The following is a 25,565-nucleotide window of genomic DNA, read 5'->3' as shown; positions in this document are numbered from 1 at the left end:
ATCTATTTTTTTAAATGATCTCCCAAGAGAAATAAAAGCATCTCCATATAAAAATGTGCTCATATGTGAACATGTGTTCACAGATGCATTATTCATAATGCACAATCCAAATACATATCTACTGATATAAAATGATGAATATGTCCTCAATGTAATATTATTCAGCAACAAAACTGATGAACTGACAAATACTACATGCTTTAATCTTGAGAACATTTTGCTAAGTGAAAAAAGCCAGTCACAAAAGACCACATCTTATATAATTCCATTTATATGAACTTTCCAGAAAGGGCATTAATACAAAAAAAAGTAGATTAGTGGATTCCTTGGGCTAGAGGGGTTGGTAAATGACTGCTAAATGGTATGGAGTTTTAGGTTGATGAAAAAGTCTTAAAACTAATTGTGGTGACGGCTACACAGGTTGGTGATCTATGCTAACACCAAAAATTAGTGCACTTTATTGAATTGGATGATGGCACATGAATTGTGTCAATAAAGCTATTACTTAAAAAGTCTATGAATGGATGATTTTTAAAAGTTAAAAAAATATAAATGAAAGCAACTTTCTACTCTAAAGTTGTGCAAACTTACTTTGCCAACTATGAGAACACCGTTGCAAATTAACAACCTGCCTAAAAAGCCTTAAGTGCCTCAAACAAATTTCTGGGGGAAAAAAATGCTTAGCATAAAAGTTCAAAAAAATGTTTTTTTAAAAAAGATTCTAAACATAACATTCAGATGATATCAAATCAAAAAGCTAAATCCTCAGAAAACAAAAGTAAGGCAAAAATCCTTTGTTAAACGCCAAAACAACCAATCATTATCTGTTATAATGTACAAACAAAGGCACAGTAAAGCTATTCTTCACCTTGGAGAGACATCAGTCAAATATTTACTAAGTTCAGTGGGCTTCAAAGTTCATTAATACTACCTCTCAAGGCTTTGACAAATGTACAAATTCAGAAATAAAATTACAGTGCCTAGTTTCCCTTAAAAAGCAGCATTTGAGAGAAAAAGACCACTGAGTTACCACATACTCTTCTAGATAAATATCCCCATATTGTAATGCTATTTTTCATTTTTTTTTGAGAAACCTCTGTAGTTTATCCCATAGCAGTTGTGCCATTTTACATTCCTACCTTCAGTATACGCGGGTTCCAATTTCTCCACAACCTCACCAATCTTTGCTGTATTTTTTATTGTTAATGATAGCTACTGGTCTGGCCTTGTCTTTGGTGTTTGCGCTAAAAAAAAAGGACAACTTTTAAACTTGTGTAGAATTTATAAACTCAACTTATTAAAGACAAATGTACTAATGTAAACCACAGCCTTTATGCCAAAAAAAAGCTGGGGGAGGAAGCTTACATTCTAAATAGTTTTGATAGCAAAGACAAAATAGGAAAATAACAGTTCAAGCTGGACTCAGTGGTATATGCTTGTAATCCCAGCTACTCTGGAGGCCAAGGCAGGAGGATTACAAATTCAAGGCCAGTCTGGGCAACTTATCAAAATCCTATCTGAAAATAAAAAATTAAATTAAAAGGGCTGAAGGTATAGCTAAGTGGTAGAGCACCCCCGGTTCAATCAATGTCACAAAAATAAAAAAATAAAAAAATAAAACCCTAGTTAATACATTTTTCAAATAATGTTTCTACTCTGTATAACATATTAGAAATAAAACACACATGAACTATTATGTCCATATAAGTTAGGTTTCATAATCCTCATTTTACAGATAAGGATACAAAGACACAGAAATTGAGTAACTTGCCTAAGATTCCCAGTCAATAAGATTTAGGGTCAGAGCTTGAACCCCTGTATCTGGCTGGTAGAACTTACTCAAAACACATGAATGCTCTATATCATTAGCTTGTTTCAGTGCCATTTCATTAGATGCTATGCTACATTTTATAATATTTTGTTATAAAAATCTTGGTTTTATACTTGCTATAAAGGTACTACTAAAGACAAAAGAATGGATTCAATGAAAAAGACTGAGCCAAAAACATTCATGTTAACTGTGTTTTTAAAGTTAAAAACTGTTAATAACTATATCACATTTTTCAGCCCTTTCTCCTTATACTTACTTCTAAATGGCACTAAATCTAAGGTCCTGTACAAATTTTTTAAATTGCTTTATTGAGAATAGTACCATTGCCTTTGTCAGATGATTGCTTTTTATTAATTCTTCAGCAAAATCATAACTTGAGAACAACTGGTGGTAGTATTAAGAGGGAAAGAAAATAAGCGAGAGATGAAATGAGGCAGGGAGAGGAGAAAGGTCTCGTTTTGTTATTTAAAATGCAGTCAAATCTTTTTCTCCTAAAATTAGTAAATTAAGACTGAATTATAACTTCTAAGGGAAACATTTTTCTTCCTGGGTTGAAATAACATGCCAGTGGCTGCCAAGGAAATATATTTTATTCATTTATGTACATTCATTTTGATTTTGATTCTAATTGTGAAACAAGTAGCAAAAAAATGCAACGTGTGAAAGACACTTAAGGTTAGAATCACTTTTATTAAAATTAAAATTGTTAATATACAAATTTCAATCCTTCTATTTCCTTATTTCCATATAAGATGACCCCTGAAACATCAATATTATATCAGTAACCCACTTACTACTGAAGTTGAAGCCTATTTCCTCTTACCCTGTGCTTTGTGAAAGCAGAACAGCTATTTTTTTTTTTTTTTTTACAGAGGATATAAGCGTTAAAAACCTACTAACTTGGGCTAGGAATGTATTTCAGTGGTAGAGGGCTTGCCTGGCAAACATGAGGCCCTGGGTTCCATCCTCAGCACTGAGGGGTAGGAGCAGTGGTCACAGACAGGGTAGGGAGCAGGGAACACTGCTAGATCTTCAATTCTTCTTCCATCTGCCAATATAATATATTCTTTGCTAAACTCTTTTTTGGAGTTAAGAAAGAGGGAATGGGATCTGGGATATAAAAAGATCAAACTTTGTGTCCAAAATCTAAAAGATACTTCTGAGAACATGAGCTGCACAACTCTAAATAATAACAATAAAAATAGAATAGTGGGTAATAATTATTGCACATATACTATGTATCAGGCAATATGCCAAGTGTTTAAAGACATTATCATCTCAGGTGATCCTCAACTCCCTAAAATAGAATTAAACCCATTTTGCAGATATGACCAGTCTTAATGCTAAGTGACCTATGCAAACAACACAGCTCCTATGTGAAAGAGGAATATTTGAATCCAAAAAGCCTGAGAAACGAATTTAGGCCTTTAATATTTATCCAAAGGCTCTCAGCTTTAAGCCCATAGGCCATTTTTAATCTTTCAAAAATGTAAGTGAAACAACTATTTAACTGCAAAAATGCCATAACTAAAATAGAAGGGCTTTGTTTTGTCTTTTGGCTTTTAGTTCAACTTGGGTCAATTTAGTATGGATAGCATATGCAGCTTTAATTGCAATCTTTGGTTTAAAATTGGGAGATAAATTATTTCTAATAATTTGTTTTAAGGGAAAACATTTTGTAACATAGGACTCATAGTGGAAAAAACAATTTAAGAGATCTTTCTGTGAAAAGTTTGGAAGACAATGAATTATATGACCTTAGTGATCTGTGATGGATCTAATAACATCGGCTCCTCTGCCAAACACACAATGCTTCTACATCAGAAATTAGTGCGCTCCACCCAGACTCCTATTCCTCCCTCTCTCCCTCCCTCCCTCTTTCCCTTCAAATCTCACACACAATCCACCAGCTGCTTTTCATTATCATCAGCAGACTTAGGAAACTCTGAAATTGGCTCACATCAAGATGAGCTGAATAAAAGCAGCTGAAATTGCCTCAACATTTATTCTCTGCTATAAATCCTGAGGAATTCTTCCTCCCATTTACTTGGTTTCTTCCAAAATTTTTTTTTTCTGACTCGCCCATCTACTTGTTGACTAAGTTGCCCTCAGACAACTTGTTTAGTCTGGCTACTTCAACTCCTGGATACTTCCTGGCACTTAGTGTATAGTCCAAGAGTCTCCATCCTATCCTTCTCTAGCATCTGGATATTCTGATAAATTAAGTATCTAATTCTACCACTGTCCACATGCATATGTCTAATAGGCACTCTGTTTTCCCTATCCTACTCTCTTGCTAATTCCACTTAAAATGCTACAACCCATACTCTGTCATGACATCCTTAGACCATTATTCTATTATGGCTTATTTGGGGGTAAAATAAAATGCTATGGGTTGTATGTAGACAAAAACGAGTACTACAGTTAGGTTATAAAGTCATTGTTTTCTTCTGTGCTTTTCAGAACATCAATAACCATCAAAAATCCTAAAAAACGTTCTACAGGCGAATATAGGTATTGGGACTATAACAGTGACACAGGGAAGACAACATTCTTGCTCTAATACAACTTATATTCTAATTGGAGGAAGACAGAGAAAACAAATAAGAACAGCAGCCAATGGTGAGCACTATGCAGAGAACTGGAATAAGATGACCCAAGAGAAATTAGGTAAGTGTATGAGACTGAACAATAAATGAAGGTGGCATCTTGGAATCTAGGGGAAATAGCTGCTAATTCTGAAGCAGGCAAGAGCAAATGCAAAGACCCTAGGAAAGAAGTAGGATGACTTGTTTACAAGAATAGAAAAAAAAGGATAATGTGGCTGAAGCTTAACCTGCCAGGAAGATAGTGATATAAGATGAATTTTGGAAGGGCAAGCAGGGAGCACATGTGGCTTTGTAGGTGAAGGCAGAATTCAATCCAAAGTATAAGGAAAGCCATTAGAGGGGTTTTGAGCAGCAAAGTCTTTTCATTGTGTACCCAAAAGGCCACTCTGCTTGCTAGGCAGACAATAGACTGTAATAGGTCAAGAACAGAAATAGGAAGATCCATTAAGACTGGTAGCAGTGCAGAGAGATAACTATTGACCCCAACTAGGGAAGTGGTAGAGATGAAAAGGTACATAGATTTAGAAGGTTAGAACTTAATGATACAGAAGACAAGACACTCTCATGTCATAAATACATACAATCTGTTTTCTTCCATGGTTCTTGGCTTCTATCTTCTATCTGAAGACAAGACATAGAAACTAGAATTTCTCTTCCCCAAGGTAGGTCACAGAAAATCCAGTCTTCCTCTACTTTTTCTACTTTTAGCTGGTCATAAAGAAATCCTCCAGCCTACCCTTGTCTGATAGTAAGTCATAAGACTCTCCCCATTCCAGAGGGGCTCTGCCTAATAACCCTGGAGGGAGAAATGCTACACAGACTGGCCAAGAATGTTACAGCAGACAGGTCATATTGGGCTTCCCCGCCCAGTCTATAAGCATTAGATCATATCCTTTTTGCCACTCACATTTTGACATGGCTTTACATGCTTCAATCATGCCTAGGCAATGAAGTCTCCAAAAAAAAAAAGCCCAAAAGGACAGGGTTTGGAGAGATTACAGATAGTTGAACACATATTACACCCTGATAGGGTATGGAAGCTTGGTGTTGCTTCTCCCACACCTCACCCTGTATGTCTCATCTTCTGTATTATTTATAATATTTTATAAAAAATAAACTAATAAACCTAAGTATATGTTTCTCTGAGTTCTGTGAGCTGCTCCAGCAAATTAATTGGACCCAAAAAAGGGACTGTGGGAACCCCAATTTATAGCCACTTGGTGAAAAGCAGAGATAAAACAACCTGCTTATCACACAATAAGCCCAATCAAAACAAAACAACTTGACCTTTGCAATTAGAACCTAAAGTGGGGGTAGAGGGACAGTCTTGGAGACTGAGTCCCCTAACTGTGGAATCTGATGCTATCTCCAGATAGATTGTGACAGAATGAATTGGATTAGAGATGTCCAACTGTTGTCTGCTGCAGAACTGACTGCCTACTTGATGGTGGAAGAAGTCCCACACATCAGGTATCAGAAGTCGCCTTTGCTGACTATGGTTAAGAGCAGAGAAAGAACACACAGGTTACTTTTCCTTTTGGGGGTGGGGTGCATTACAATTAAATTAACGGTGGAATTCACTGTTAGACATTCATACACACACACAATATAATAACATTAGGTTAGTTTTCTTAAGACACATAGATGTCAAGGATAATTCAAAAGTTTCCGACTTGAGCAATTGGGGGAAAATGATATAATCTATATTTTAATTAAATGGGGAACACTACAGAAGATAATGGTCTGGAGGAAAGAAAACTCAAAAGTACAAATTTTAAATTAGAACACATCTAATGAATCATTGGCTTCATGGCTCAAATTTGTTAGTGTAACTTGCCAAAAATGACAAAATACCAGCATACTCTGAAAGAGCCACTGTCTCAATTTACCAAGGATTATTACCTTTTTTGTCATAAACACCACCCCCTTATTAGTCTGATTAAACATGGATTCAAAATAACATTTTAGTTTTAAACATGGGTATATAAAAGGAAACTAATTTTATTCAAATAGTTATCAGAACAGTAAAAACAATAAGATATAACACTATATGAGCAGATTTTATTACTACCATAATTCAAAGTAAGAATGAATGATGTAAGCAATGCTTTAAGATATGTAAAACAACTTTAATGTGGTATAAAATATCTGATTTCTACTGCCAAAAAAGCCAAAACTACTGCTGTTACTAGGGCTTGGAGAATTTTTTCGCCTTCATTCAATAATGGAAGATAAAGGATAGTGAAAATATATATATAATTTTTCACTAAGTTCAGAAGATCTTCCAAATACTAGCCAGCAATGCCTGATTTGTGGACTCAAGGATAAGAATTCTGAGTTAAAACCCTGATTGCTGGCCAGGTGTGGTGAGCACACCTGTAATCCCAGTGGCTTGGGAGGCTGGAGCAAGAGGATCGCAAGTTCAAAGCCAGCCTCAGCAACTTAGCCAGGCCTTGAGAAACTCAGTGAGACCCTGTCTCTAAATAAAATACAAAAAAGGGCTGGGATGTGGTTCAGTGGTTAAGCACCCCTTGGATTCACTCCTCAGTACCAAAAACAACAACAACAATAACAAAACCCTCTTTGTTTTCCCCATATTAGTACCATCAATACGAAGCCATGGACTTGACCTCTAACTCCAAGAGAGGTACTTCTTCAAACTACCCTCTACTCTGATGAAAGAGCACAAGACCAGTTCAAAGACCACAACTCTCCACTGCTTAAGTCCTTGTAAGGGTTCTTCCAGCATAGGGGATGAAAGATAAGGTCCAAATGTCTTAGTGTGGCACTGATGGCCACAATTATGCCATCCCACTACAGCTCTAGGACTGCACTTGACACCTTCAAGTCTTCCTGATTGTGTTCTCCCTCCCTCCTTTGTTTTGTAATTCTTTATTATTTATCTTACAAAACTCTAGTTATATAACATCCTAGCAAAGAATCTTCTTTCTGAAGCATCTGATTCCTTCCCTCCAAACAAAGTAATCTTTCCCTTTCCTTTGAACTTCAAAATAAATCAGTAAAGGTTTTTGCAAGGCACATATCCTAGAGGAGGATATTAGCTGCACATATATTCTTTTCCCTATGTGACAATATGCTTCTCCCAAGTATAGTAGATTCCCATTGCAAAAGGCTGTCTTCAATATTTACACTGGATTTTTATTAATCTAAAAATAATATCTCAAATTCCCATTTCAGTATACAGCTTATAAAGGGATTTCATATATTTTTGTGTTTAATTCACTTATGAATAAACCTATAAAGACAAGCAGTTTAAGGTATTACCTTTAATTTGCAGATAAGGATATAGAAAACCAGTGGGAGAGAACGATTTGCCCAGGTTTCATCAATTATTGAGCCAGAGCTGGAATCTATAAAGCCAGCTTTCTTAATGCAGTGCTCAGTGGGAATGAAAGCCAATAAGCCAGGCCTAAGACAGGTGAATACAAACTTGAGTTTCCTTCATGAAGTATTTCAACATACTATCAATATGACCCTAGCATCAACCAGTTTTTTTTATTATATCACAAGTTCTATAATAAAATTGTATTACTAAATTTTTAAAATATGATTCTGTTCTTGAGAATTTCTAATTACATTATTCCTAGTATCAAGACCTCTGAAATGAGTTTCTTATGAATACCTGTTAAATATCACACAACTTTCTAGAGGTTATTACTTCCATCTGCAGAAACTAAAGTGGCAATATTTTAAGCAACTTCTTAAGTTAGAGCGTTTGCCTAGAACATATGAGACACTGGGTCTGATCCTCAGCACCGCATAAAAATAAATAAAGTAAAGGTATTATGTCCATCTACAACAAAAAAATATTTTAAAAAAATTTTTTTGCTGTAAGTTATCCTATTAATTCATAGTTATTTTAATCAAGTTATTAATTTTTTTAAACAAAATTTTCATGTGTTAAACCTGTTATGTTTTTAGCTTATCAGCAATTCTCTTGTCGAGATAAGAGGTTTATGTAAAAAAGAGGTTTATGTAAAACTAAGTTTTCAAAAGGGTGGTAAATAAACAGTTTAGGATAAATTTCAATTCAGTGAAAAAAATATTTGTTATTTACCATAAATAAGGTTAGGCAATGCAAGATGGGACATGTGCTGTGACATCCTGCTGTCAGTAAGCTTAAAACCTACTAGAATGGACAACAACCATTTTTTTAAAAAAAAAAAGTCTACAATTTATTTTTATGTTTTACATTTTTGGTGCTGGAGACTGAACCCAGGATCTCTTGCATACTAACATGCACTCTACCTCTGAGCTTCATTCCCAGTGCTTCTGGTCTTTTAAATATGATACATTATATAATACATACCACAGATAAACCTTCATATATGCAGCTGAGAAAACAAATTTCTAGTATCCAAAATATCCTTAAATAGAGTTGGGGATGTAGTTCAGTTGATTGAGTGCTTGCCTTGCATGTACAACGTCCTATGTTCAATCCCCAATAACACACACACACACACACACACAAATATAAATACATACACACACCTATATATATAAAATATATATATGTACACATACATATATCCTTAAAAAGAATGAAAAGTAAATGGACATAAATACATGTAACAGGATATTACAAAGCAGTGGAAATCAAGGAATCAGAAGTAAAAACAGGATAAATCTCAAAAACCTAGTCTTAAGTAAGGTAAGAAAGGAGGAAATAGAATGTCTAGAAAGAGGTACTGACAGAAGGAATAATCAAGAGCTTTCTTGAGTGATTTTTAGCAAGAGAAAAACAGGATGGTGACGGAATTTCAAGGTAAGGAGAATGAAAATTCAAGTAATTAAGAGTTGGACAAGTAATCTTTCTGGTCAAGTCTTCAAGGTTTGAAATAGGTGGGGGATTTGGAGCAGAAGTTCACAAGCTTAAAAGTGGAATACCAGCTATGATTATTTAATTATATAGTTAATTATACATCTAATTATAGTGAGATGGTTTTTAAAAAATTTCCTGGGCCCCAAATATAGATTCTGATTTATCTGATCTAATCCAAATGTACGCGTGATTTTTCTATCAGAACTGGTTCTTGTTCAAGAAGAATAGAATTCAACCCTGCAAGTTACTAAAAAGGGATTCGGTTGGTCCTCAAAGAACGTTAAAGAGAATTTAATTCATAACCATGTTTATATTTCCTGCAAGTCTCTTTTGTCCTCTCTGTTTCTCTTGCTGCCTTGTAATTTTTCACAAATCAACCTTTAAAGCTTTATTCCTAAATCCCAACCAACAAATTTACTTCTATCTTTATTTCTTATTTATTATATTGACCATTTTAATCTCAAAGTCTTTAAAAAAAGAGTTAAATGAGTGACCAGAGGAAGATTGCATGTCTATTCACATATTAGTAAAATTTTTCCATGCCACACTAAAAAAAAAAAAAAAAAAAAAAAAAATTCAGGGTCTCTATTCAGGAAATCTGGATAAATTTACTTCCAACCTTCCACAGGCCAGCCTCTTTTCACATCAACATCCCACACACAAGAATGGTACATTTGTTACTGTCAATGAACCTCCAGTAACACATTATTTTCACTACAGTTCATAGTTAACATCAGGGTTCACTCTTGGTTTTGCACATTCTACAGATTCTGAGGTATGTATGATGACATGTCTTTATCATTGAGTATTGCACAGGATAAACATAGTTTCACTGACCTGAAAATTCCCACTTCTCTGCCTATTATGCCCCCTTCTGCCACACTGTGACAACCACTAATCTTTTTATTGTCCATAGTATTGCCTTCTCCATATGTCATATAATTGAAATCATACAATATGAAGCCTTTTCAGATTGGGTTCTTTCAGTTAAGTAATACAATTTCACGGTTCTTCTGTGTTTTTTCAAGGCTGGATAGCTCACTTTTTTTTTTTTTTTAGCACTAATATCCCATTGCCTAAATATACCATAATTTATGTATCCATTCACCTACTGAGAGATACCCAAGTCTTGGAAATTATGAATAAAGCTGCTATAAACATTTGTGCAGATTTTCAAGTGGACATAAGCTTTCAATTCATTTGAGTCAATATTGGGGAGTGTGACTGATGGACTGATTGGTTAAGAGTATGTTTAGATTGTTAGAAACTGTCAAACTGTCTTTCAAAGTATCAATGTTATTTGGCATTCTCACCAGCAATGAATGACTTCCTATTGCTCTACATCCTGACCAGCATTTGGTACTGTCAGTGTTCTGGGTTTTGGCCATCCTAATAGGTGTGGAGTGGTATTTCACAGTTGTTTTAATTTGAATTTCCCTGATGACATATGATGTGGAATATCTATTCACATGCTTATTTACAATCTGTATTTCTCTGGTGAGGTGTCTGTTAAGTTCTTCAGCCATTTTTTAAAATCAGGCTGCTGAGTTTTAAGAGTTTTTTTTGACTATTTTGAACAATCGTCTATTATCATATATTTTGGCAAATATTTTCCTCCCAGATTGTGACTGTCTTTTTATTATCTTCACAGTATGTTTTATAGAGAAGAAAATTTTAACTTTAATGAAATTCAGTTTATCAATTCTTTCTTTGATGGTTGTCCCTTTGGTGCAGTATCTTTTAAATAGTCATCACCAATCCCCAAAGAATCTATGTTTTTTTCCTAATGTATTTTCTAGGAGTTATAGAGTTCTGTATTTTACATTTAGGTCTGTGACCTATTTTGAGTTAACTAGTGAAGTGTGTAAGGTATCTAAGTTTATTTTTTGCATGTGAATGTCAGATCATTCCAGGTTCATTTTTTGAAAAGACTATATTTCTCTTCATTATATTGCTATTGCTCCTTTGTCAAGAATTAGTTATATTTGTGGATCTCTATCTGGGCTACATTCTATTGATATCTTGTCTACTCTTTCACTAGTATCACACTATCTTGATTACTGTAGTAATCAAGTCTTGAAATTGGGGTGTATCAGTTCACCAACTTTGTTCTTCTTTAATAATGTATTGGCTGTTCTGGGTCTTTTGCCTCTCCATAAAAACTGCAATCAGTTTGTTGATATCTACAAAAAAAAAACAGTTAATATTTTGATTAGGATTGCACTGTGTCTATAGATCAAGTTGGGAAGACTGAATATCTTGATGATATTGAGCTTCCTATGCATTAACATGGGATATTTACTTATTTAGTCTCCTGATTTCTCTAGTTTTATAGGTTTTCTTACACAGGTCTTATACATGTTTTGTGAGATTAATAGCTAAGAATTTTATTGGGGGGAGGGTTGGTTGCTAATGTATATGGTACTGTATTTTTAATTTCAAATTCCATTTGTTCACTGGCATATTAAGAAAGGAAATAACCTTTTCATATAAACTCTGTATCTTGCATACTTGATATAATAGCTTACTAGTTGTAGGAATTTTTTTTTATTTTTTGCATTTTCTACACAGTCATATCATTTGTGGATATTTCCTTTCTTCCTACTCAATCTACATACCTTTTATTTAATTTTCTTATTGCATTTTCAGTATCTAAAATGTTGAAAAGCAATTTTAGAGGGGATATCCTTGACTTGTTACTCATCAAGAAAGCTTTCAGTTTCTTACCATTAACTGTGATATTAGCTATAGATTTGTAAAGATATTCTTTACCAATTTAAGGAAATTCCTCTCTGTGCCTAGTTTGCTGAAAGTTTTTACAATGTTGGGTTTTGTCAAAAAGCTTTTCCTGCACCTATTAATTGATATGATTGTGTGATTTTCTTCCCTTAAACTACTGATACAATAGATTATTTTAATTGAATTTCCAATGTTCAAACAGCCTTGCACACCTGTGTAAAATTCCAGTTGGTTGTGGTGTGTAATTTTCATATACTGTTGGATTTAATTTGCTAATATTTTGTTAAAAGATTTTTGCATCTATAGTCATGAGAGATACTACTCTCGTTTGCCTTCCTTGTAATGTTTTTTCTGGTTGATGCCTGACCATTATTCTACTTCATTACCTAAACATGTCTTGAAGTTATCAGAAAGAGGGAGGTGGGGTATTCCGGAACACAGATGAAATCTGTGTTTTAAAAGGCACACATAAGGGCTGGAAATATAGTTCAGTTGGTAGAGTGCTTGCCTCGCACAGGGCACAGGGCCTTGGGTTCAATCCCCAGCACCATAAAACTAAATAAATTAAAGGACAGACGTGATGCTGGCCTTACAGATTGAACTAGGAAATATTTCCTCTATATTTATCCTCTAACAGAGATTATAGAGAACCTATGTCTTTTCTTCCCTAAACACTTGGTAAACTCATCAAGGAACCAATCTGGGAATGATGTCTTCTGTTTTGAAAGATTATAAATTCAACGTTTTCACTAAATATAGACCTATTCAGATTGTTTATTTCTTCTTGTATGATATTTGGTAGATTTCATCTAAGCTATCAAATTTGTAGGCACAGAGTTGGCCATGATATTCCTTTATTAATGTTTTAATGTCTACAGGATCTATAATCATGCCTCTCTTTTATTTCAGTTATTAGTAATTTACTTTCTCTGTTTCTCTTAAGTTATCCTAGCTATAGCATTATTGATATTATTGACTTTTTTTTTTTTTAAGCTAGGTTTGGTTAGCTGGGCATGGTGGCATAGGCTTGTAATCCTGTATTCATGAATTCAAAGCTAGCGTCAGCAACTTATCAAGGACCTAAGCAACTCAGTGAGACCCTGTCTCTAAATAAAATATTTAAAAGAACTAGGGATGTGGCTCAGTGGTTAAGCACCCTTGGGTTCAATCCCTACTACAAAAAAAAAAAAAAAAAAAAAAACCTAGGATTTGGTTTTGTTAATTTTTCTATTGATTTCCTGATTACTATTTCACTGATTTCTTTTCTTCAGACTACTTTGGATTTAATTTGCTCTTCTTTTTCCAGTTTCCTAAGTAAAACCTTGCAGATTATTGATTCATCTTTCATTTTTCTAATAAATGCATTCAATCTATAAATTTTCCTCTTAGTATCTTAAACTAAATAATAATTGGGTCTTCTTCTGGACTTTGGAGGGGAAAAGTGAAAACAGTTTTTGCTTCTGAAAGTAAGTGGAACAAAAAGACTAGCTTTTTATTGTTTCTCTTTTAAATTTTATTCTGTGTGCTTTGAATTACCACTCAAAAACATCAATAATGCTTCTAAGTTCTGCTTTCTAGACATGTGATAGAATTATCAAGTATTTCAGCTATTTGACAATTACATCATAACCCCTATTATGTACCTGAATTGCTAAAAATCATTTAAATCTAGTTTAAAATGAGGAATTATGATTTACTCTATTTAAAATGAACTATGTATTTAAAATAGACAGTGAAAGTGCTTCAATTATGTCTTGAACTAGATTTTTCTCTGCAACTTAACAGAGTCAAACACAGAATAATTTTTTTATCATGAAAGGTAAAAAGTTCTTCTAAATCCTTAATTGTTTTAGATGGGGCTACTATCTCAATTTAAAAGAAACTTAGACAATGTCAATTCCTTACTATGTGTGTTTCCTAGTTCCAGTCATCAAAGACATATTTGCTTTCCTCAGTGATAGTTAGCCAATAACCATCCTTTCTCAATATCAATAATAAATACTTAACTCAAAATCTAATATTTCTGTTCTACTTCATTCTTGCTGAATTTTCAGTGTCATTTTGTTATATTTAAGTTTCACTGTCAGATGCCAAACTTGACCTCTGTTAACACCACAACCAGACAGCCTGAGAGAGAAGAGGCAGCCCATGGGGAAAAACAACACCTCCAAAAACCAAAATATGTTTCTTCTTTTAAGTCAGTCTTATTAAGATTCTTTTCCTACCATTTTTCTAAATTACTATCAAAGGTAGGCTTATTTAGAAGTTTCAGTCTTTATCCAAATAAAAATATTTTCAAGCCATTGAATATACTTTCCCATTAGAAATGGGAAGGTGACCTAGTATTCAGTCTCACTTGCAGACTCATTAATAATTACATGATTAGATGCTATCTCTGTACTCTGTAACTCTGCCCTCCATACCTGGCTCTCCAAGGTATCTTCCCACTGTGTTGATTTGCAAATAAATGAACTCTTTAACATGCAGAAGATGTACATTCCACATATCTCCTAGGACAACTACAGTGAAGATATAGAAGAAAAAGCATTTTTTTTTTCAATTTAATCTAATTACCATTAACTTTTAAAGTCCTTTGCATTTGATCATCATACTACTATCATACCCATGCAATAGGAAACATATAGTGACTTGCCAAACATCTCATTGCTGGTGGTAGAAATAGGTCACCTAAGAGAATGTCCTCCGCCCTGAATATGCTGCCTCCTAGCATGATTAAAATCAATACCCAAGGTCTAATTGTCCTTGCAGAACATAGGAAGGAAACACTCCACAGCACGAATACTAGTGATATAATGTATAAAAAACGAAACCATCATATTCAGTAGTTAAAAAAATAACTATCTTCTATCCAGAACAATCTCAAGTATACCAAGAGACTAGATTATAAAAGTTTCTGGGCAGAGAGGTACTTGTTCCTTTTCTCTCATTGCCCTTGGAGCCTTACTTAAACAGTGAAGCACTAATCAAACAGCCACTTGCTAGAAGCTCAACTATGTGAGGCACAGTCCAGTAACAGAAAGGCACCACTTAAAAGCTGGACACTTCTGATCCTCAGATGAAGTTACTCTTTCTATTTAAACCCACAGTTCTCGACTTTATCAGTCTCAGTGTATCCCCCTTTCCATAAAATATTTTCCAACTTCTGCTTTACCAGCATGAAATTAAATGAATAACAATCTTCCTATAGACAATTTCAAACAAATTCATATTCCTTAAATAAAACAAAAAAGGAAAGGAAAATAACATATAAGATAGCATTTATTTCAATATGTGAATGCGGGGCAAAATTAGTCATCAGTAGGTGAATATGATAGCTCTGCATGCAAAGCTGTTTGTGTTGCGATTTTCCAAAACATTTACAACTCTTGGCCAAGTTCTCAACAAACAAATCTTTAATTTACACAACAATTAGCTGTGGAAATAGAAAAATTCAGTCTGTTAAAACCACGACCTTATATGTAAAATGGAAGTTCAACGCTCAGATAATTACAAATATTCCATGAATTCCAGGCAAGATATGCCTAACTCATAAGGATATGAGGCACTGCAATGTTCCACACGTTGCAAAACATAGCATCCCTGGTCTTCATCCACCAAACGCTAGTGGTTAGTTTCAATCATTACAATCACCAAACAAATTTTTCCTTATTTCCCCCTAGAGAGGGAACCCACCTGTCTTAGACACAATTCAGCTATCTATCGGAGTATGATGTAGATTCTTAAGAAATCTGGGGCGGGCGGGGTGTCGAGGCTCAGTGGTAGGGCACTCGCCTAGCACATGTGAGTCCCTGGGTTTGATCCTCAGAACCACATAAAAATAAATATAAAGATATTGTGTCCATTTGCAACTAAAAAATATTAAAAAAAGAAAAGAAAAAAGAAACACAAATTAGAGTTCCAGGACTGTCATCTTTGAATTACATGATCACAGACCGTGAGTTAATTTCTCTAACCCTCCATATCCATATTATCGAAGAAGAATAAATACTACCTGCCTTTAAATTATCAGTATGACTCAACAATATGTGTGTAGCACATGATAGGTGGTTTTCAACCCACAGCCTGAAACACGAAAAAGAGAACTATTTCAGGTAAATAGAGTAAAAGCAGCAAAAAGTAATATGAATTTTCAAAAGACAAAAGTTACAAATAAGCATACAAAATGAAATTTAACAAAGAGCCTTCCAGGGACATCTCAGAAAGCAGCTAGCAGTATACCTATCTCAACAATCCCTGAAAGGGGTTGAAATAATTAATCTTCAGAATGATGATTCCCCCCAAATAAGAAAGATAGACATACATTTTTAATAAATTTCCACTAAACATGGCCAAAATCTTACAAGTTTGATACTTAACAGAGTGACTACATCTTTATTGGGCCTCTACCCCATTCTAGGCTAGGTACTAGGAAAACACAAAAATATCTAATACATCATCTCTGTCCTCAAACTTTTCATCATTCAATAGGTTAGACATGAGTGTAAACAGAATGATGTAGCTACAGAAATTCAAGTAATAAATCATGGAGCCAGAGAAAACTACAAATATAATTATAACTGACAAAAAACAGAACATCCTCATGGCATTCTGACAGGTAGAGAATGGGCATAACGTATTAGAAGAAAAATGAATTCAGGCAAAGGCACTGAGCAGGAAAATACAGTTCTGAGAAGTAAGGTGAGGAATTTAGGGTACATTTGGGGTTAGGGATGACAGCAGTAAAAATTAAAGCTGTAAAGATACTCAGGATTTGCTCATGAAGGGATCTGAATGACATTCAAAGGCATTTGAGTTTTCAGTGTGCAAGAGAGTTCTCCAGAAAGCTAGTGCTTACATGGCACACCTGAATCCCCCCAAAATGCTGAGTAATGGCCAAAACTAAAAGATTCAGAACAAATACAGATTATGAGATTCCTAAAATAAATATATATTCTTAATACCAATAAGCAAAAAGAACCAAAGCCTAAAGCAGAAAGCAGTTTGTGAGCTCATTTCTTATGTAATCAAAGTATTAATTTACTGACCCTGGGAACTGAAAAGACTCACATGTGTCCTGTGATTTTATTCCAAGCAAGTTGAAGCACTTCCTACACATGTTAGTTAGCAGTGCCTCATTTCAACCCGGAAAGGCAAGAACAAGTAGGCTACAGTATTATTAGCCTCTTTTTATTATGGGGAAACTGAGGAACGAAAATAAATTACAGTATGTCACAAAGTAAGCCATCTTACTTTCTAGTACTTTAATTAAAGGCTACAAGGCCACATTTAATCCTTTTTTCTTCCCATCATTTTAATTCTAAACCCACCTTTTACTGTTGTCTTAAAAGGAGTAGAGGGGAGGGAACGTCTAAACTTTAAGATCATTCTCCCAACTTTGTATTGTCACCAAAAAAAAAAAATTATAAGTTTTTAAGTGCTAGTTTTGAAATTATGATATACACAAGAACTGGAAAGCGTAAACAGTAATCCAACCTCCTAAAACCTAGACACTTGTAAACAGCAGGACAGGTCAGGAATCCTAAGTCCAGCTTTTACTTTGGATATCTGACAGGCTCAGTGGAATACTGGAGAGTTGTGTCTATAAAACAAGACTTTACGGGTCTCTGAAGGAAAGGTGCTCTAAGAGGCCCAGAACAATTACTTCCACAATTGCAAACATGAAATCCAACGCTCTCCACGGTCTCTCCCCGCATTGCACCATGCGACTGCTGGTATACCAATGAGGACTGTGCAAGGTCGCCCAACAGTTTCCTTTCGCTTAAAATGCGGTACCACGAGGATGCCCTTGAAGGAGGCCTCCGTAAACACTGAGGGGACCGGATGTGCCCGAGCATTTTCCAAATTTTGGGCTCTCCAGAATCTAGGGCCTGAACCAAAGAATTCTATCGGACACAGAGTTCCTTCTGGTATTTTATTCTTCACGCACACATTGTCGACCCCCTACTCTCAAGTCCTGGGCCTCCCTCCCACTCTCACCGCCGGGTGGGCGTCCCTAGGATCCAGGGAGGCGGGTAAGAGAGATTAGAGTGTTGGGGTAAGGCTGCAGTCGCGAGGCTGTCCGGCAACGGCCAGGGTCCCGCAGGTCCAGCCCCTGGGCCCGGTCGCCTGGCCCTGACCCGGCCGACGCGCTGCCGCCGCCGCCGCCGCCTATCAGCGGAGCTCAGGGGCGGGGCCGGCGGGCTCCGCGGCGGCTCGGCCGGCGGGCGGGGACGGGCGGGGGACCGACCACAGCACAGCTCCAGCGGCCGCGCGCAGACACCCGGCCTGGCTGCCGAGGGCGCCAGCGCGGCCCCGGGGAGCGCGAGGAGCCAGCGAGCGCGCGGCCTGCCGTTGGCGGCCTGGTTCGCTGAGCTCGGCGCCCATCCGCCCCGGAGTCGGGGCCTCAGCCCGCGGGAAGATGGTGTCCTGGATAATATCCCGAGCCGTGGTGTAAGTGCCGCTCACGGCGCCCAGTTGCGCACGCGAGGCCCAGAGGAGGTGTGGGGAGGGGCAGGGGCCAGGAAGAAGGGGAAGGCCCGGGCCTGGGCGGGAGTTGGGTAGTCCGACCTCGGGCCTACCCAGGGATTGGGGGCCCTCGACCTCCTCACCCTGGTTCACGTCGCTGCGGGGCTCCCTGCGGCGGGCGAGGGCCGGGCGGCGGTGGCGGCAGCGGTGGCGGCCCGGCGCGGCTGCGTGCGGATCGGCGCCCCTGCTCTGGCGGCGCTGGGTGGGCAGGCGCGCTGGGCAGGCGGCGCGCGCTCCCTGCTCCCGCTCCCTGCGCTGCGCGGCACCGCCCTGCGGGCCCGGGAGCGGCGCGCCTCGCGGCAGCGCCCTGCGCAAACTCTGCAGACGCCGAGCGCGGGAGGCTCCGCGATCCTCCAGAGGATGCGGTGGCGCCGAGCCTTTGTATCCCGGCTGATGCGTTGCGGTGTCTCTCTTGGCGGCTCTCTGCCGTTCTGTCACGTGTGGTAGGAGGAGAGATTTGTCTAAAAAACAAGACCGCTCCCAGCTCTGGATCCCTGGGTAGGGTCCCAGTTGTCCCACTATTTAGGACTTACTGGGAAAAGAGCCTGCTATTGAAAGGTGATCGCACAGATCCTCTAATTTGGCCCTTTCTTGGCGGAAATATTTCCTAAGTGATTCACAGGCTGCAGGTGCCTGTTGCCTTTGTTCATATTATCTGTGCCTTTCATTGTGGTCTTACCAAAAAGAGCTACAAATCCATAGAAAAACAATTCGTGTATTTGCTCTGTAAAGGTATTTGTTTGAATATAGCTTAAACCGATTTTCTTCCATCTTGCCCATATTATTCCTGTCCCCACTTTTAAAAAGTCACCAAGTAAACAACAATGACGTAGTTACATTCAGGGATCCTTGGATTCATTATTCATCTCTGTAGGTAATGTTATCTCAGTACCTTTATTAAATGTATAATGAGCCAGCAAGCTTTTCTGATTAGCCTTTTAATTTCGAAAAAAAAGAATTGCCACATTTTTTAGTTTGTTTTTCACTAGGCAGAAGCTAAATTTTCCAAGTTTTAATTTTGTTGTAAGTAAATTGCTTAGACCTGTTTAACCTGATTTGCAGTGTATCATTCAAAATTTGTCATTTAATCAAACGTCAAAATTATACCACAGATGCCTTCAGATTGTTTCTTTAGCCTCTTCCAATCTTTTACATAATGTAGGCATACCTTCCTTGACCTAGTAGATGTCTATCAAACACTGTCTGCACCTAGAAAATTAAATGCTCCATTAAGACTATATACCTTACTTTTTTAACTCTCTAGGTTCCTTTTAACTCTTTAGGTTCCATTGTGGAGCACTTTGACATCAGTTTGCACCACTCAAATCAGATTTTTTGTTTTTGACCATTGAGTAGGAATATGAATATCTTGAGTGCTATGTGTAATACAAAGGTCAGTAATACCTGGTTGGTCTTAGTGGAACTCAAGTTTAAATACCCAGATATCTGCAGTACAGGTCAAAATGTCAAGACTTCTAATAGTTACTCCCAGTTTAACACTCAGTGTTAAACAAGGAAGGGATTATATCTGCTTGGAGAATCATCAAAGAAGGCAAGAGAGATTATATCTGAATTGGGCCTTAAAGAATGAACCTAATCTATATAGCCAAACAAGAAAACGGAAAGGATTTTTGGTAGATCAGATGAGATATCAATGTGAGCCAAAGCCTAGAGCAGGGAAAACCCAGATTAGTTAGTGCATGTAAGGGACTGGGGAGAAAGCTAGAAAGGAAAGCTGGGTATTTAGCTTAAAAGCTTGTTTTCAAAGAAGAAGTAATGAATTAAGGCAGTAACAGCTTTACTTTGCAAGATTCTCTGCTGCTGTTGTGTGAATCAGTTGGCAATGCAGAGACCACTTAGGAGGCACCCTCACTGGAGAGGGGATTTAAACCTGTAGTACTAAAGCCTACAGAATTTAAGGTCTGAGGCAAAGGAAAAGGCACAAAAATGTGAGGAAGAAAAAAAAAGACAGTAGAAAAATGGATTTACAAGTTTCAGGAAATAAATTTCATGAGCCATTGAATCATTAGCACATTAAAAGTATAAACATTAAAAACAATCAGGATCTTACAAACTTGGACATGCTTTTCACACTAGGAGACAGAATTTGCTTACCTTTCTTTAAACCCACTGAAACATCTGGCTCATCCTGAGCAAGATAAGACAATGCTCTCAATATGAACTTTTGGGAGTATGAACAAGGAACACATGGAGCTTCTATAACCAGAGCTTCCAGTTTGCATGAGTATGTTCTCTGCAGTGTAACTAACACCAGAGCCAAGAGCACTCACGAAATATAAATTATCAAATTGTTTTCCAAAAAGTTGTTTGTTTGTTTGTTTTTTGGTACCAGGGGTGGAACCCAGGAGCACTTAACCTTGAGTCATACCCCTAGTCCTTTTTGTTTTTTATGTTGAGCCAGGATCTTACTAAGTTACTTAAGGCCTTGCTCAGTTGCTAAGGCTGGCTTTGAACTTGCAATCTTTCTGCCTCAGTATCTCCGTACCACTACTCCCAGCTCCAAAAGGATATTAATATCATACATTGCCATCATATCATCCTTCCTCTCCTTCTCTCATTGCCAACATTGAATCCTACAGTAAATTGTGTTGACTCTACTTTCAAAATAAATTAGTTCCCACTATCTTTACATGTATCACACTAGGCAAAGCCAGCATCATATCTTAAATGTGTTCTTATTATAGCATACCATCCTACCTTTACTTTTGTCCCCTTACAGTTTATCCTTAACAGAGTAACCAACATGATCCCATTGAAACACAAGTCAAAATCTTGTTGCTTCTCTGATCAGAACCCTCAGTTGACTTCCTGCCTCACCCAGTAAAGCCAAGTCATTACCATGGACTACAAACAAGGTATAACCTGGACTCCTTCATATTTCAAACCTCATCTTCACATGCCCTCTGCCCTGCTGCCATGGTGTCTGATCTCCACTCTGCCTCTTGCCTGAGAGCCTGGGCATTGCCAGCCCCTCCACCTCACTACACATCCCCAGATGCTCTCCTGGCTCATTCCCTAACTTTTTTCTGATACAGCTTTATCAGTGAGGTCTTCCTGATCCAAGCACTCCTGCTTTCCCTCCCAGTTGTGTTGTTCTACATAGTATCTGGTACTTTCAAGCATACCATAAACTTTACTTCTTTTGTCAATTATTGTCTGCTTCAAGTAGAAAATAATCTCCAAAAGAATAGGTCTTATCTCAAATTTGTTCATTGCACACAGGAAAAGCTCATTGGGTATTTGTTTTTGGAAATTAGAGAATGGAGATAATGAATATGAACTGTGAATTACAGAAATATTGATGATAAATATTAGAGTCCATGAATTCAAGAGCTTTTTTTTTTTTTTTAACTTCCTCTTCCAATGTTTGTTTGACAACTTGTCTTAAGAAAGCTTTGGTAGGGGCTGGGGCAGTGGCTCAGTGGTAGCACACTTGCCTGGCATGTATGAGGCACTGGGTTCCATTCTCAGCACCATGTATAAATAAATAAAATACAGATCTATCAACAACTTAAAAAATATTTTAAAAAGAAAGTTATGGTGAATGAATGAATTATTTGGAAAGATAGCTCACAAGGATCTCAGTATTAAATAAAATAAAAGTTTTTTTTTTTCACTAATGAGCCTCTTTCTAGACATACTTATTCTAGACAGCAAAAAGGAAAAGGCTCTGCATTTGTGCCATTACTGGAAACACAACCTCTTCAAACCTTGGTAACCTAACTAAAATCATCTGGGGAAGGGGAGTAGATAGGGAAGTAGGATTTGTATACCTTAGCAAATAAAGGAAAGACAATAAAACAGTATGCATGGAAATGAATGTCCTAGAGCAAGAAAATATGGTGTTTATTTGTGTGTGTGTTTAAGATTTTGATAGTATTAATGAAACAATAATGTATTACTAATTATAATTGTTCAGTAATTTCTATCATTTCTTTATATTTTGTGAGGGTGCTAAAGATTGAACCTAGGGCCTCACACATGCTAAGAATGCACACAATCACTGAGCTATGTTCCCAGATCCCCTAATAATTTTTAAATTTTTTTTTTAACATTTATTTTTTAGTTGTAGTTGGACACAACACCTTTATTTTATTTATTTTTATGTGGTGGTGAGGATCGAACCCAGGGCCTCGCATGTACCTCGGCCCATAATTTTTAAATCTTTATGGAAGTTTGAGGGCAGTCATAATTCATGAGCAATAATTTTCTATCCTCATATGTGCTTTAAATATTGTAATTGGCTGTATAACCTCTGACAGCTAAAATATCTTCTTTCCATTAGGTTAAGATAGGTTTTTATCTTTGCCATTTTTAATGAGATATATATGTTAATAAATTAAATGTTTATGAGTTTTACCTAAGAATAAGAAGTTACCCTAAATTGTTGTAGACAATGAGAACAATAGTAGAAGCAATAATATTTTCAAGAAAACGAAAAGGTTGACATCTTCAAGATTGATGTTGGGAACGCCCAACAGGAAATCATCTTTTCTGTCTTCCTTCACTGGGAAAGAAAACACATCCTATACTATTGGGAATTGTTTTCACTGCATAGGTCAGAACTTGCAACAAAATTAGACTTTATTTCAGAAACAATTTGCTTTGTCTACTTTTTTTTTTTTAATTGCTGCTGTATTAGTTGTGTCTTTTCTCACTGAATTTTTAATCCTTTTAGGATGGAGATTTTTATATTCTCTACTTTCAGTATAAACTAAATCGTTTAAATAAATGTTATATTACAATAATAGTGGCATAATTTAAATGTCTTAAATGTACATAATATTATTGTTTTGAAATCACATGGAAAAAATTACTGATTCTCTGCTTATTTTTATGTCATTAATTATGTGCTTGCACTGGACTATCCCTTTCAAATATTTCTGAAGTAAAAAAAAGCAAAAACAATAAAAATTGTTCTGTTATAAAAGTCTTCATGTTTACAAAGCTAACTTCCATTAAGGGTTTATGTATAATTATCCCTATTACTGAAAGTTAAGTCAGTTCCACTTATGTTTTTATATTTACAACAACAACTGTGACTGAAACTCAGGGAAGATACATAGTCACTAAGGTAATGTGGACAGAGAAAATGGTAGTGGTCAGGATAAGATGGTGGATAGTGATTATTTTAAGTAATGAGCAGACCAGCTAATATTAGCATACAAAGCAGCAATTCATAACGATTTTCAAAGTATTTTAAATTTCATTTAAAGATCCTTTTAGTATTTGTCAGTGTTTCTTAACTTCAGCACTATTGATATTTTGGACTGGATAATTCTTTGTTATGGGGAGATGTCCTATAAATTGTAGGATATTTAGCAGCATTCCTTGGTCTCTACTCACTGAGCCACAACCTTGAACCCCCCAAAACACATCTACTCACTGGATGCTAGTGGTTAAACCCTATTCCCCAATTATAAGTACCCCAAAATGTCTCTAGATATTGCCATATGCCTAGTAGGCAAAATTGCCAGCTAAAGCATGGGGGGATTGTGAAGAAAGTTCTAAAATGTGATTGAAAGATAAAGACCATACAAATAAATGTACAGTCAGTGTTAATGTATCAATATTGATGATTATGAGCTCTTCCAAAATAAATTTATGAGTTCAATGGATTTTACTTTTGTTTTTGTACAACCTGTGTTGCGTTAGTCAACTTTCTGTCATAGTGACAAAATACCTGAGAGGAATCCTCTTACGAGGAGGGATGGTTTATTTTGACTCACAGTTTTGGAGGCTTCAGTCCATAGTCACTTGTCCCTGTTTGGCCAGGAGAAACACAAGAATACTTCATGGTGGGAGCACATAGTAGAAAACATCTGTTCACCTCTTGGTGGCTGGGACTAAATACAAAAGAGAGAGAGGAGGGGCTGGAGTCTCATCCCCCTTCAGGAGCCCTCCAATGAACTGAAGTCCATTAAACCCCACCTCCAAAAGGTTTCCACCACCCCTCAATAGCACCACAGGTTGGGGATCAAGCCTTCAACACACGGGCCTTTGGAGAACTTTCAAGATTCAAACTAGCAAAATCTGGTAGGCTAATTATTTGAAGTTCATAGGAAAAAGCAAAAGCCCAGGAATCAAAAAAGACAAACTAGGAAACACAGGAAGTGAAGACTTGACCTATTATATATCAAGGTTTATTGTAATGTTGAAGTAATTAAAAAGGTCGTATTTTTGCAGTGATTGACACTAGACTTAATGGTACACAATAAGGAATCCAAAAACTAACCCAGGCATATGTGGAAATCTGATATGACAAAAGAGGAATTTAAAATCAATGGGAATCTGGGCACAGTGGTGCACGCCTGTTATCCCAGACACTTAGGAGGCTGAGACAGAAGGATTGCAAGTTCAAGGTCAACCTCAGCAAATTAATGAGACTCAAATAAAAATAAAAAGTGCTGGAGATAGAATTCAATAGTAGAGTATCCTTGGTTCAATCCCTGGTACACAAAATCAATCAGTTTAGCTGAGTGTGGTTGCTTGCACCTATAGTCCCAGCTACTTGGGAAGCTGGGAATGAGGCAGTTTACTTAAGGCCAGGAGTTCAAGACCAGCCTGGACAGCATAGCAAGACTTTTTCTCAAACAAAACAAAAGCAATAGACAAGTACAGATAATTTTTAAATAATATTGTGACAACTTGGTTATTTCTCAAAGAAAAGAATTAGCAGCAAGCTGACATTTTAAAATTATATTATCTGCCTAATCACGAAAACTAAAACATTTCAAGCTCTTAGAAGAAACAGTAGGAAAATATCAATGATATGGTAGGGAAGAATTTTTCAGACCCTACAAAAGAGCATAGAGGAAACAATAAATTTGTCTATTTTTTTATAGCCTAACATGTATTTGATGCTCATTCTACATTAGGCATTATTCTAAGCAGTTAAAACTAATTCATTTTTATTTCACAATAGAGGTGCTGCTCTTATCTCCATTTTACTAGTGAGAAAGCTCCACCTTAGAGATGTGTAATAACTTGCCCAAAA

At 36.6% G+C, this 25,565-nt stretch overlaps 2 protein-coding genes across 3 annotated transcripts in view; one reads left to right on the top strand and one right to left on the bottom strand.

Annotated features, from left to right (window-relative positions):
- Jmjd1c (jumonji domain containing 1C) overlaps positions 1–18,751 on the bottom strand; it is a 280,879-nt gene extending 262,128 nt beyond the window's left edge. For both annotated transcript variants that reach the window (XM_078041433.1, XM_078041434.1), the window contains exon 1: positions 18,631–18,751. The gene's annotated coding sequence lies outside the window, so the exon portion shown is untranslated. The remainder of the gene's footprint in view (positions 1–18,630) is intronic.
- Reep3 (receptor accessory protein 3) overlaps positions 18,249–25,565 on the top strand; it is an 88,997-nt gene continuing 81,680 nt past the window's right edge. The window contains exon 1 of the mRNA XM_005339810.3: positions 18,249–18,472. Coding sequence (XP_005339867.1) covers positions 18,441–18,472 — 32 coding nt within the window. The 5' untranslated portion in view covers positions 18,249–18,440. The remainder of the gene's footprint in view (positions 18,473–25,565) is intronic.

This window comes from Ictidomys tridecemlineatus, chromosome 1 (genome assembly GCF_052094955.1).
Source record: "Ictidomys tridecemlineatus isolate mIctTri1 chromosome 1, mIctTri1.hap1, whole genome shotgun sequence".
NCBI lineage: Eukaryota > Metazoa > Chordata > Mammalia > Rodentia > Sciuridae > Ictidomys > Ictidomys tridecemlineatus.
The sequence above is the reverse complement of the archived record's forward strand: the minus strand, read 5'-3'. Positions and strand labels throughout refer to the sequence as shown.